General features: G+C 49.9%; 1 protein-coding gene across 2 annotated transcripts in view; it reads right to left on the bottom strand.

Moving 5' to 3' along the window:
• TM6SF1 (transmembrane 6 superfamily member 1) overlaps window positions 1-5,179 on the bottom strand; it is a 26,536-nt gene extending 21,357 nt beyond the window's left edge. For both annotated transcript variants that reach the window (XM_007470063.1, XM_007470064.1), the window contains exons 1-2: window positions 4,984-5,179; window positions 83-186 (exon numbers count right to left, since the gene is read on the bottom strand). In XM_007470063.1, coding sequence (XP_007470125.1) covers window positions 83-186; window positions 4,984-5,075 — 196 coding nt within the window. In that variant the 5' untranslated portion in view covers window positions 5,076-5,179. The remainder of the gene's footprint in view (window positions 1-82; window positions 187-4,983) is intronic.
• Window positions 5,180-12,877: the final 7,698 nt, after the last annotated feature.

Below are 12,877 nucleotides of genomic sequence, written 5' to 3'. Positions count from 1 at the left end.
CAACCACAGAGGTAAAGAGACTGAGGCCCCAGTGTTGTGCTCTTAAGTGGACACAAAGTGCTTCCCTCCCATGGAGACGTACCATAGAACAGTGGGTCCCGGGGTGGTTTCCTTTTGACCAGGACGGGAGCCAATAGGGCTACCAGGAACAGGATAAGGGCAGCCACCCCTACAATTGTCCAGGAACTGTAACGACCAGAACAGGGAGGTGGTCACTTATCAAAATAAACACACTGGTGCATGGAATTTCCTGGCTATTGAATGCATTCTCTTGCAGCTCTGCCTCTGCCTATCCCTCAAGCACTGTGGAGTTCATGAAGTTTATCCGCAGCATTTGGGCCCCTCTGGGCTGCCCCTGTGAGTTTCAGGGACCAGAGGTACTAGGTCCTCACTCTCCTGTCATCCTGCCCACCTGGGTGAACCATGTGTCCGAGTGCCCTCTGCTGCGCTCTGCTGCGTCCCGCTGCCTCTGTCCACCTGCTCCTCCAAGCCCTGTTCCCAGTGTCTGACAGGTCTAACCACTGAATCTGCCTCCTCTCTCAGGGCCAGCTGGAAACCCTCAGACTGAGCTCCAGGGAACACACAGGAGTCACAACTACATACACCTTCTCGGTGGACAAGCCACAGGCTGTGTGTATAATCAAAGGGGCCAGAGAACGAGGCCAATCCAAGGAGGGAAGAGCCTAGGCCGGGCCTAAGGCCAGAATGATGCCAGCCCCCCAACACCCAGGAAGCCAAGCCAGCATGCAACCCCATACCCAGGAAGCCAGGGTGAGGCTAGGTTGGGCATAGCCCCTGGTCTTTCTCCTGGGAAAGGGCATGGCACCAAGGAGACTGGGGACCAAAGCCCCTCCTCAGCAGGACAGCACTAGGGCACGAGGCTTGGTGGAGTTAGCAGTCAAGGGACCTGGAGTCTAGTACCTACTCTGCCACTCCCTGTGTGACCTTAGGAACATCATGTCATTTCATCATCTGTTCTTTAATTCATTAAAAAACATATTGAGGGAGAATGCATTGCACACCCCTATGTGCCAGGCACTGTGGATGAAAAAGAGATCCCTGTCTACATGGGGGGAACCTATCTCAATAGGCTCTGAGCTCTCTCACCCAGAAGGCTACCTCTGGTCCTAAGAGATGTTCTCTCTCTCACTCCTCCACACCAACAAGGCATCCAGTTCTAGACAAAGCACCACCTGGCCCACTCCCATGGCCTGCTACACTCCTCAGTAGCCCTCGAGAGCTGCTGCAAGCACCACTCCTTAGCCAAGAGCCCTCCACACCATCACAGAGGACTTTTGGATAACGTTTGCCACATGCCCCGGGACTTCTGGAAAGTATCCTTCATAGCCCACCAATACCTACTAATATCTGAGGTTCACTCCACACACCTACAGCTGGAATGGGTGCTAGGCACCAGTTAGAAATCTGCCCCTAATGTCAGAGAGGTCAGTCAGGAAGTGATCCAACTACTTGCAGGTAGATGGACCCCAAGGAGACTGGCCCCAGGTCCAGGAAAGCTGTGTCCCCAGCACCTGGCCCCAGAACCCACTTAAGAGTAAAGGAGGGGGCTCTGGGCGTCAGCAGCGCCCAGATTTCCAAATGCCACCCTAGACCTACAGAATCAGAATACTTCAGGGGTGGGGTATGGGAACGTGCAACCTTTTTCAAGAAACCAGGATGAGTATCACAGAAAGTCTGCCTCAGGACCTCTCTTAAGGTGTTCAGGAATTGACGGATGAATGAGGGAGGGAAGGAAAGGGAGAGGAAGAAAGGAAGGAGAAATGGATAGATGGACGGGTGGATGGATGGTAGATGGATGGATGGATAGTTGGATGGATGACAGACAATGGGTGGTGGGTGGAGGGATGGATGATGCATGGTGAATGGATGAATGGATGGATGGATGGATGGACGGTGGATGGATGGGTGGATGGACGGATGGTGAACGGATGACATAGTTCTATGATAAGAATGAGGGTGACCATGTCAGTGACCAGGTAAGAGACTGAAATAGGAGGTTTCTAGCGGTGCACATCAGTGGATGCCCCAGGCTCCTCCTGCAGGCATGAGACAAAGGAGGAAAGGATGGAAGAGGAAGCTAATGTGGGTGAGGAACATGATGCTGGGCTGAAGCCTCCGGTGAAGAGGGAAGAGCACAGGTGTGTGATGTAAGCTGACAGACATTTTACTCACAACCTGAGACAGGTAGTGGCCAGGAGACAACTCCCATCCCTGCTCCTACCAAGGACCTAGGCTCACACAGCTGGTGCTCTTCTGGACTATGAGAGAGCAGTGTGAACTGGTTCACGGTGTCCTCTCGCACTCTCCACCTCTGGGGGAGGAGCAAAAAATGAAGAGAAACTGGGGCAACAGATCACCTGTGTCTCCTAGTGACAGCCAAGCCCAGGACCTGCTCAGAACAGGGAGAAATGGATCCAGCAGGGACTCGGGGTGTGGGGGGAGGGGTAAGGGCTGCCACTAACCCAAGGGTGGAAATGTTGTTAGTCTTGGAATGTGTGTGTGTTTTGGGATGGGGGGGCGGGGAGTTCTGATGCCCTTCCATGAACAGACAGCTACTGAGAGGGGTCATGTATGGGTGAGTATGAGCAGAGTGTTTGTGTGTGCGTGTGTGTGTGTGTGTGTGTGTATTTGTGTGTGACAGAGAAAGAGATCCCACCCTTTTCTGACTCCTCGACTTAATTTGATTTTTCTGTTTTTCAGGCTTTTGTAAAAGGTCTGGTGGGAAGGAAGCTTCAACTAAGTCAACTAATGACAATACTAAGGGGAGCTATGGCCTGAGAAGGTAAGTTCTGACCACAGGAAAGTAACTCTTGTGGGAAGAGCACAACCCAGCTGGGCTCAGAGGAGGGAGAGATCACATCTGCTTGGAAGGACCTGGAAGAGGAAGAGGTGGCATTTTCCTCTGGGCAATAAAGCCCAGGTGTGGCTTCAACAGTCAGCTACAGGGAGGAAGGCAGCCCCATCAGAGAAAACAGTGTGAGCAATGGCGAGGAGGTGGGAAAGTTAAGGAGTGTCCTAGGGGCACAGAACAGTCCCCTGTGGCTGAAGCACCAGCACAGTGGGCTGGGCTGGTGGGCTGAGGCAGAAATGCACAAGGCACTGGGGCAGGAAGGGGACCTCCCGTGGGAGGCTTTGCCATGGGCTGGGCCAGAGAGGGCCAGTGCCAGGGGAACAGGAAGGAGGAAACATTCTAGCCCAGCCCCGGGGAATTAGGGGGAAGGAGACAGTGGGAGGGCTGGAGGGAAGGAGTGGAGAAAGAAGAGGGAGGAATCAAAGGCTACTGGGATTTTAACCTGCAGGAAGGAGGACAGGAAGAATGATTGGAACCAATTATTCCAAACTCTGCAGGGCTTAGCAATGTGCTCAACAATACATAACAATACATAATTCACCATGTGTTCAGTAAATGCCATCACCATCCTCCCAGTGGCTGAGGCCAAAATCTCAGTCATCCTCAGATCCTCTCCATGCCATGTGATCCTTCAACAAGCTGCACTGCCCTCCCTCCCAAATATCCCAGCACCCAGCCACATCCCTCTCCCTGCACTGCTCCCTGATCCCCTACCTGGAAAGCTCTGTTCCCAGATCTTCCCGTGGCCACCTCCTGCAGCTCAAGTCACCTCCTCCAAGAAGCCTTCCCTGACCACCAGTCCCCCCCATCACTCTCATGTCACCCCATTTTCTGTGCTGATGTCTATCTCAACACATGCCTCCCAAATCTCTTGTGGTTTGTTCATAGCTATTTCCCCAGTGCCAAGCATAGAATATGTACTCAATAAATATTTGCTGAACTGCCCATAATGCTATTTTAGGAGGGCAGGGTCCTCCATGCACTATATTCACAGACATGTGACATTCACTGCCCAGAGATGCTTCTTCCAGGAGTTGTGCCCCAAGACTGGGTCAGACCAAGGGCTGTCACCGCCCATGCCTAGGGAGCACTCAGTATGGATGGGTGCCATCTGGATAAGGCTGTCAGCAAGTGGTAGCCCCAGGAACAAGAGAGGAGCAAGTCACCGCCCTGTGGGCAGACACTTCTCTACAGCCTGAAGGTCTGGAGGGGGTTTGCAGCATACAGACTGATGCAATTTCCTTAGCACCAACTGCTGTGGGAAACATAACAGGTTTACTTCCTCTTCCCCACAGATAGCAAGAACATCAGCAGGCCGGAGGTCTGTCTGGCACCCTTCCCACTGCGGGAGCAGGCTGGCTGCTGACTGGTGCCCATTGCTTGGCCAGGGGTCCCTCACAGAAGAGAGGCAGGGCTTTGAACCAAATCCATATGCGGCCTCCTTCAGCCCCACCCATTTCCTTAGCATGGAACTGCCCTGCCTCTCTGCTTCGCTGCCCATCCTACACAACACTGCGCCCTTATGGCTTTTTGGATCCCGACAATAGGATGCAAATATAGGCCATTTGACAGACAGGAGAACTGAGGCCGGGCCACACGGTTAGTACCAAAGCCAGGCCTAGAACCCAGGTCTTTGCCTGTTCGTTCTGGGCTATTTCTGCTAGTCATTCACAACAGTTTCTAAAATTAATACGAAATGACAAGTATGCGTGTGTGCATACTTGGAAACGTTCCTGAGAAATGCGAACAAGGCACAGCCTGAGATAAGACCAAGCTCCCAAGTTGTCGGTGTGTGTCCGCCCCACCCCTGCCCCTGGGCACTTCAAGGGCAGGGGCATTGTCTTATTGACCTCTGTAACCCCGGATACCTGGCACGGGGCGGGCACAGAGCGGACGCCCAACACTTGCCCCCAGAATTGCGCCGAATGTCAGGGATGCCAGCCTAAGCGAGGACCCCGGCCCGCACGACTCTGGGCGCCTCCCCTCCTCCGGCCGCCCGCGGGGAGCCCTGGAGGCCGGCGAACCGCTGCCCTGCAGTTTGCGGCTCGGCCCCCTCTGAAAAGTTGCTGGGGCTCCTGACGCGCCGACCCCCGCCGCGCGCACCCACTCACTCGTGCTGGGCCGCCAGGTGGTTGAAGACGTAGGTGACCGGGATGGCCGAGAGGGACAGCACGAAGACCCCTGTGGCCGCCGAGGCACTCATAGCCGCCGCTGCCGCGCCGCTTGCCCTTCACCGCATCCCGCGCGGGCGCCCCGCCCCAGCTTCCGGCTGCGCCCGCGCCCCTCGGCCGCGCCCTTCAAGACGCCCCGCCCAGCGCGCGCCCCGCGCTGCGCCCTCCGCAGCGTCCCCACGGCTCGCCGGCCCGCAGTCTCCTGGTAAGCAGGGCAGGTGCACAGGCCCGGTGGGCCCCCTGCCGTCCTCCCGCCCAGGGCTGCTGGGGCTCCACCGCGAGCGCCGGGCGGCGCCGAGGAGCGGCGACAGCCCCCTGACCGGGGACAGGTGTCCCCGGAGGCGCGCGCTCTGCGGGAAGGCGGCAGACCGGGAGGTGGGCGCGGGGCCCCGGCCGTGGGCGCAGCCGGGAGCTTGTCATCGACGAGAGAGGCTCTGAAGAGTGTCTGGGCCGAACTGCGGGCAGGCAGAGGGTGGAGCCAGACGCGGGGGTGTCAGAGCGGGAAGAGCCCGCGAGATCATCCACGTGGGCAACCCTCGGGCCGGGGATAGGAAGGGATAAATGATCCCGAAACCTTGGAACCTCTCCACCGGAGCAGCCAGCAACCGGCAGCGAGCAGTGCTCATACGCCGAGTTCGAATTCCGGTTTAAACCCCGTCTGCTCACTCACCAGATGTCGACCTTGGTCAAGTACTTAACCTCTCTGTGTCTTTTCCCTTCTCTACCAAATGGGAATAACCCACGTCAGTGTGATTGTGGGATTCACTGAGTTAATAGGCATGAAGTGCGTGCCCAGTACTGCTCAGTACACTGCTATCACCTGCAATTCCCATTTTTACTTGGAGCTGACACACCGAGGAATACGAAGATTTAAAAGACTAGAACGCTATTCATTTCTCTTACAGGCAGCGTTCCTGGAAGCCAGCTTACCACCAGACAGCCTGCCCTAGGCCATACAGAGTACAAGGAAGCCAAGGACTCTGCCCTCACACTGCTGTCAGACAGACAGATGCCCACTCGTTACAGAGAATAATGCGGGCCAAGTCTGTCCTGGCTGCTTGACCTCAGACAGCCCCTGGGACAGAGCCTGGAGTCCTCTACTGGCTGGGCAAGGGAAGGGAAGTGAGTTTCAGACAGAGGACAGCTCAAGCAACCAAGGGAAGCACATGTACTTAGTGACCTTACACCTGCTAACAAGCTGAAGACACCAGCAGCTCGTTTTAGAGGTGAGAGAAAAGAGTGGCAAAGAGGCTCTGAGCTGCCCCAGGGCCACTCAACTTTTCAAAAGCCAGCTTTCCCAATCCCCTATCCCAGCGCTTCTTGGAGGCTTCTCAAACTCTGAGGACATAATGATAAAGCCTTGGCCCAAACTGTGACACATCCAAAGCTTCCCCAAGTGATGTCCTTACCTGTGACCTGGACATCATCCTCTTCCACAGCTACTCCTAACCTTTACCAGCTCCTTAAACTCTTTCCTCCTCCCCGAGGACAAATACCTCGTCGGAGACCCCTTCTCTCCTCCCAGCCAGTCTCCCAGGCCAGCCCAACTCCTCCATCACCAGCCAAACCTTGCCGAATCAATCTTGCCTTCTCTCTTATACCGTGAACCCCTCTAGCCACCCTGGGTCCTTCCCCTCAACCTAGACACATGCTCGTGTGTGATCCAGTTTAGAAAACTGCTCCCTGGACCTGTGTGTCCTCTCCATTTGCCATCTTCTCTCTTTCCTTTCCCATCCATGCTGGGTTGTTGTTGTTATTGTTGTTGTTTTTATCCCTTTTAAAACTTTTTTTTAACATCTTTATTGGAGTATAATTGCTTTACAATGGTGTGTTAGTTTCTGCTTTATAACAAAGTGAATCAGCTATACATATACATATATCCCCACATCTCCCTCCCTCTTGCATCTCCCTCCCACCCTCCCTATCCCACCCCTCTAGGTGGTCACAAAGCACCGAGCTGATCTCCCTGTGCTATGCGGCTGCTTCCCACCAGCTATCCATTTTACATTTGGTAGTGTATATATGTCCATGCCACTCTCTCACTTCGTCCCATCCATGCTGGGTTTTAATGACCGTGTCTGTGCTAATAGATCCCATTTTATCATTCCTAGCACTGATGTCTCCCCTCAGCGCTGCTCCCTGGCATTCCACGGACACCTCACCCTCAACATGGCCAAAATGGAATTCCTCGTCTGCCGCAAGACCACTCCAGCTTTATCTCATCTGGTGGCACCACCATTCACCTGGTGATCCAGAAAACTGGCAGTCCGCATCGGTTCTGGCCAATCCCGAACTCCTATGATTACCACAGTCCTCCTGTTACTTCCCAAATATCTCTCAAGTCTGTCTCCCTATCTGTACCATTGCTGTCTCAGTTCAGGTCTCTACTATCTTCCATGTGCCAGCCTCCTCCCCTGTCTCCCTGCCTCTGACCTCACCTGCTCTAGAAGACCTTACCTGGCCGCCCTCCTGTGCCTCCTCCACCCTCTCTATCAAGTACCCTGCTTTGCTTTCCTCATAGTACTTTACTTATACTGTCCAAAATCATCTTGTTTACATGTCTGCTTCCTGTTCTGTGTCCCTCTCTTCATTATGATATAAGCTCCCTGAGGTCAGAAACCTTATCTATCTTGTTTACCATTCTATTTCCATCACCTAGACTAACACCTGTATGGAGCAGGTACTCGAGAAACATTTGTTCACAGAATGAACGCTCTAGATCATCATTGTCTGACGGAAATATAATGCAAGCCACAAATGTGAACCGCATGTGTAGTTTTAAATTTTCTAGTAACCACATTAGAAAAGTAAAAAGACAGAGGTGAAATTAATTTTAATAATATATTTTATTTAACACGATATGTCCAAAAGATGATCATTTCAATGGTCATCAGTGTCAAAGGTGTTAATGGGAAACTTTACATTCTTTTTTTTTAATACTAAGGCTTTGCAATTTTGTGTGTATTTTGCAGTATAACTCATTTCAGGCTAGTCACATTTCAAGTGCTTAATAGCTACCTGTGGCCAGTGGCTTCTGTATTGGACTTCACAGTTCTATATGTATTCCTCCTATCTTATGAAGCTGGCTTCAGTTATGCTCTCTGCTACTTTAGGAATGGTAGTGACAATTAAATCACTAACAAGAGGGCTCAAACATCCTCAGAGAGTCTACCATGTTTCCAGCATTGTTCTAAGAAGTGGTCACACAAAGATGAATCACAAACACATTTCGCCCAAAAAGGCCACAGTCTAGTGTAGGAAAAACACATGTAAACAATTAGCATGCAAGGTGATAAAAGATTTATGTACAAATTGCTGTAGGAATCACCAATCTTGTCTGAAGGAGTCAAGAAAAGCTTCAGAGAGGAGTTGAGGCTTTAGACCAGCCTTGCAGCACAAGTAGAAGCTGGATAAGCAGGCAAGGACTAGTGGGGTTTTCCAGAAAATGGAAACAACACATGTGAAAGCCAGAAATGTAAGACAGAGCATGTCAGTCAATGAACTTCAAGCTGTTTGCTCTGGTTGGAAACACTCGTGCATGAGGGGGGCTGGCGGGAAGTGGCAATGGAGAGGTGATCGGGGATTCAGTCTCAGAAAACCTCAAGGGCAGGGAGCATTTAAGATTTATGAGTAGGAGGAGAGACTGACTTAATCAGAGTCGCTTTTTTGGAGGTGGGGGGGCCTGCCACGAGGCTTGTGGGATCTTTGTTCCCTGATCAGGGATTGAACCCTGGGCTGCGGCAGTGAAAGCACAGAGTCCGAACCACTGGCCTGCAGGGGAATCCCCCGGGGAAGCATCTTCAAAGATCTGCCTGGCAGCTGATGTGGACCATGGTTTAGAAAGAGGAGAGGTAGGAGGCAGGAAGTCCAGGTGGGAGGCTTATCCTAGCAAGAGATGCTGAGGACCTGAACCAAAGTGATGGCAATGAGAGGGAAGAGGAGGGGGCAGATGTGACAGATCTGGATAGGAATTGTAAGAGGAGAGAGCTGGGAGAAGGGGGCTTGAGGATGAGTTTGGTTTTGGATACGTTGGGTTTCCAGTACCCATGGGGCTCCCAGGAGGAGCCGTCCCATAGGCAGTTGGGGATACTGGTCTTTGGCACCAAGAGAAGCACAGGCTGCAGATACAGATTTGAGGGTCACCAGCCTAGAGGTGTGGCTTAAAAATCAAGGAAATGAATTCAGTGTCCACGAAGAGGGTAGAGTCAAAGAGAATGGTAACAGAGGCCACCTGAGAGGGGCTGGTGAGCATTTCCATCAGCAGAGCAGCCCAAGGGCATCTGAACTCAATGGCAGAAGCATCCAACATCCCACACCTGTGAGTTGCTCCCTAGGAGTCTGCAAGGGACCCAAGGGCCATGGCAAAGCTTTGGGGTACTTTGGTATACATGTTGGAGATTATATTATTTTGTTGACAACAATTTGTCTTAATGCTGAAAATATGAGTGGTCAGAATGCTTGTAGTGGTGAAGAAACCCTCCCCAGGTTTCTGGGGAGGGCACAAACACAGTGAATATAATCTCATTCTCTAGCACTGCAGTACTCTGTAAATTATAAAGGAATTCCATCAACATTATCCTATAGTCTTCACAGCAGTTCTCTGAAGAATATGGAGCCACTTATGGATGAAGAAACTGGGGCTCAAAGAGGTGAGGCAACTTGCCCAAGGTCAAAGGGCTAAGAGAGGGTGCACTTAAATTCAGATTTGCTGACTTTAAGTCACTATACCCATGATGCCACAGCTGACAAGCAGCAAAGCACCACATCGGGCACCTTAGAAATGGTGGGTGGACACCCTACAAATTTGGCCAGTTGACTCATTGCTTTAGGAGGCTGAGTTCTGGAGTTCTGCTCTATGCAAATCAGTAATTATTAAGTTGCCCCTTCTCTTGAAAAAGGGTTGGGTATGACTTAAAATAAAAGGCATTCAGACAATAAATTTGTTTTTTGATTTTCGGTTTTTGTTTTTTTAGGACCATCCATCTTGCAAACCATGAAGCCTAATATTATAGCTGTGAAATTTGACTCCAAGCTTCCTGGAAGCAAAAATAGACACACGGAGGTCTGTACTCTGTCCATTCCCTGATGAGAAAGACAGTTTTGGGTGTATTGGTTCAAAAGAATTGATGAATCTGGAATTACATGGAAGGGCCCCTGACCATGTCTGCTTCTGCCATGGAGGGGAAGTGAAAGCAAAACATCAGAGAACCTGGTCACATAGGAAGTAGGAACTAAGGAAGAATACTGCTGGGCAGGAACTGAGGGAGCACAGTGAGGCTGTTCTGGAAGAGAGTAGAAGTCAGCCCTGTGTTCACTCGTTAGTACCCAGCCCCAGTGCCGTCTTCCCCTTTCACATGCTTCAGTTTTCCACTATTTTTCTTCCTTCCTTTTTTCTTTCCTTTTTTTTCTTATTGAAGTATAGTTGATTTACAACATTGTGTTACTTTCAGGTGTACAGCATAGTGATTTAGGAATTTTTGCAGATTCTTTGCCATTACAGGTTATTACAAGATACCGGGTACAGTTCCCTGTGCTATTCAGTAAGTGCTTGTTGCTTATCTATTTTATATATAGTAGTTTGTATCTGTTAATGCCATACCTCTAATTTGTCCCCTCCCCTCTTCCCTCTCCCCGTTTTTTCCCATTTTTTATCCTTCTGATAAAAGTTGTGATCGTGTTCTTTGGAAAGGCTGAACACTCTAGACAAACGTAAGTGGGACAAACAGATTGCTCTGTGGGGTGTTTAGAGACAGAAAAAAAAATGACCTGAGAGTGATCAGGGCAAGGGTAGTGTATCTTAGTGGGTACATTACTAGGGTCTTGTCCCGAGAAGGGACCAGACAGTGACCAGTCCACTCAAAGAAACATTAAGTTATCCTAAACACTAAGTCACATTAAACACTGGGTTTGTCTTTGTCCACAAGTGCCCTGACTGTCTTAATATGCTATAATGATTAACATGGATATTTTTGGGTAGTGCCAGACATAGAGCAGGTGCTCAGTAAATGCTAACTGAAGGGAGAGGTAAAGTTAGTATGTAAAATGTTTGTCAAAAAGTCTTGTGCAGTTGCTAGATGAGATCTGCACCATTGCCCTGGGTTTCCTAGCAATCAAAGCAAAGAGGGAAACATAATGTTATAACAGTCACAGTGTCCATAAGATAAAAACAGATCATAGGCTCAGAAGAACTCTCTCATGGCTCCTCTTAAAGGGAACACCATGTCATATAGTATGTCCTCAGCAACATTCCTACAATAAATATAGAAATCTAATTCTGAACAGTTGTCTCTCAGTATGTCTTCAGTGCAGGTGGCTGGCATATTGCCAAGAGTCACTCAGTGCAAAGAAGCCAAAATAATTCCTCACAGATAAGCAGCTCTCAGAAGGTTTGGTTTGGTTCGGTGATAGATTTCACGATATCTGGGGGTAGAGGCGGAAATACCTTCCCAGCAAGCACACCACCACTTCCAGTCCAAGCCCAGAGCATCAATGGGTTTCATTGATCATTCACCAATGATCAATGAAACCTTCTCCCATGGAGACTGGACATCACCAATAGGCTTCTTCTCACTTGCCAACTTAAATCAATCTGGCAGCTCTGATCAAAGGGTATTCATGAATATCCTTCAGGCGATGTTCTGTGAATATTATCTCATATAGTAATATTTTAATACAAATGAAGCAACAGAGAGTTTGAAATTACAGTGGCTGGCAAGAGAGAAGAAACATTCTGAGTGGATAAGTAAGGACAGAGCATTATGGTTTGACAGGCAAACAAATGGAGGGTAATTTGACACTCTTGCATGCAAAGGATGAGCATGGGACAAACAAACCCGAGGTTGCTGCATTGTTCAGACCCTCCTGAGGTATACCAAAAAAGACCTCACATGTCAGGGTTTGGGTTAGACAGAACCCATTGGAGGGGAGGTTGAGGGACTTCCTTGACATTTACTTTTCCCCTCTAGATACCTTTTCAACCTCTGATTCAAGAGTTAACGTAAAAGTAGTTAACATAAGAATAGTTAACATAATTAACTGGCCAATAAATACATTTTTTAAAAAGGCTAAGCAATACAGTGCTTGAAATAGGAAAGAGTACTCCTAGTAGACCTGAAATCTGAAGGATACATAGCAGACTGTGGTAGCTGTTACTTTGCTGGTGTCCTGAACCACACTTCTCAGTATTTGTGCCCTTTATAGTTCCCTACCACACTGACTCTGGACTTGGAAGGTGGCTAGCTTGCTCTGGCCAATGAGACATTAGGAAGTATAATTTAAACAAAAGCTTATAAGAGCTTGCCCATTAGAGTCTGTCCTCTTATGGTGCTCTTTCTTGGAACCAGCTACCATGCTGTAAGGAGGCCCAAGCAGCCATGTGGAAAGGACAACATGGAGAAGGACCAAGGCCCCTGGCTGACAGCCCAAGCTGAGATCCCAGCCAGCAGCCAGCACCAAATATGGAAGAAGGTGAGTTTTGACCTCCCAGCCATCCCAACATCAACACCTATAAAGCAAAAGAACTGCATGGTCAACCCACAGAATCATGAAAAATGAGACATTTTTGATGCTTTAAGCCATTAAAGTTTGAGGTGGTTTGTTATGCAGTCATGGATAACGGAAAAATAGGAAGCAGTAGTGGAGAAAGAACAGAGGCAATTTAAACCTGAGACACCAGAATTCTTCCCAAGGGAGATAAGGAGCAGGTCCAAGTTCAGAGTCAATAAATGCAGAGTAGGGGGTGTTTGGACGAGCATTGAGGAACAGTATTGTGGACAGCTCAGATAGTCAGCCCTTCCTTCTCTCCTGGCATGAAAATGTAATAGATGAAAGCAAT

Source organism: Lipotes vexillifer, unplaced genomic scaffold (genome assembly GCF_000442215.2).
Source record: "Lipotes vexillifer unplaced genomic scaffold, Lipotes_vexillifer_v1.1 scaffold532, whole genome shotgun sequence".
In the NCBI taxonomy this organism is placed as follows: Eukaryota; Metazoa; Chordata; class Mammalia; order Artiodactyla; family Lipotidae; genus Lipotes; species Lipotes vexillifer.
This window is presented reverse-complemented; position numbering and strand designations above follow the sequence as displayed.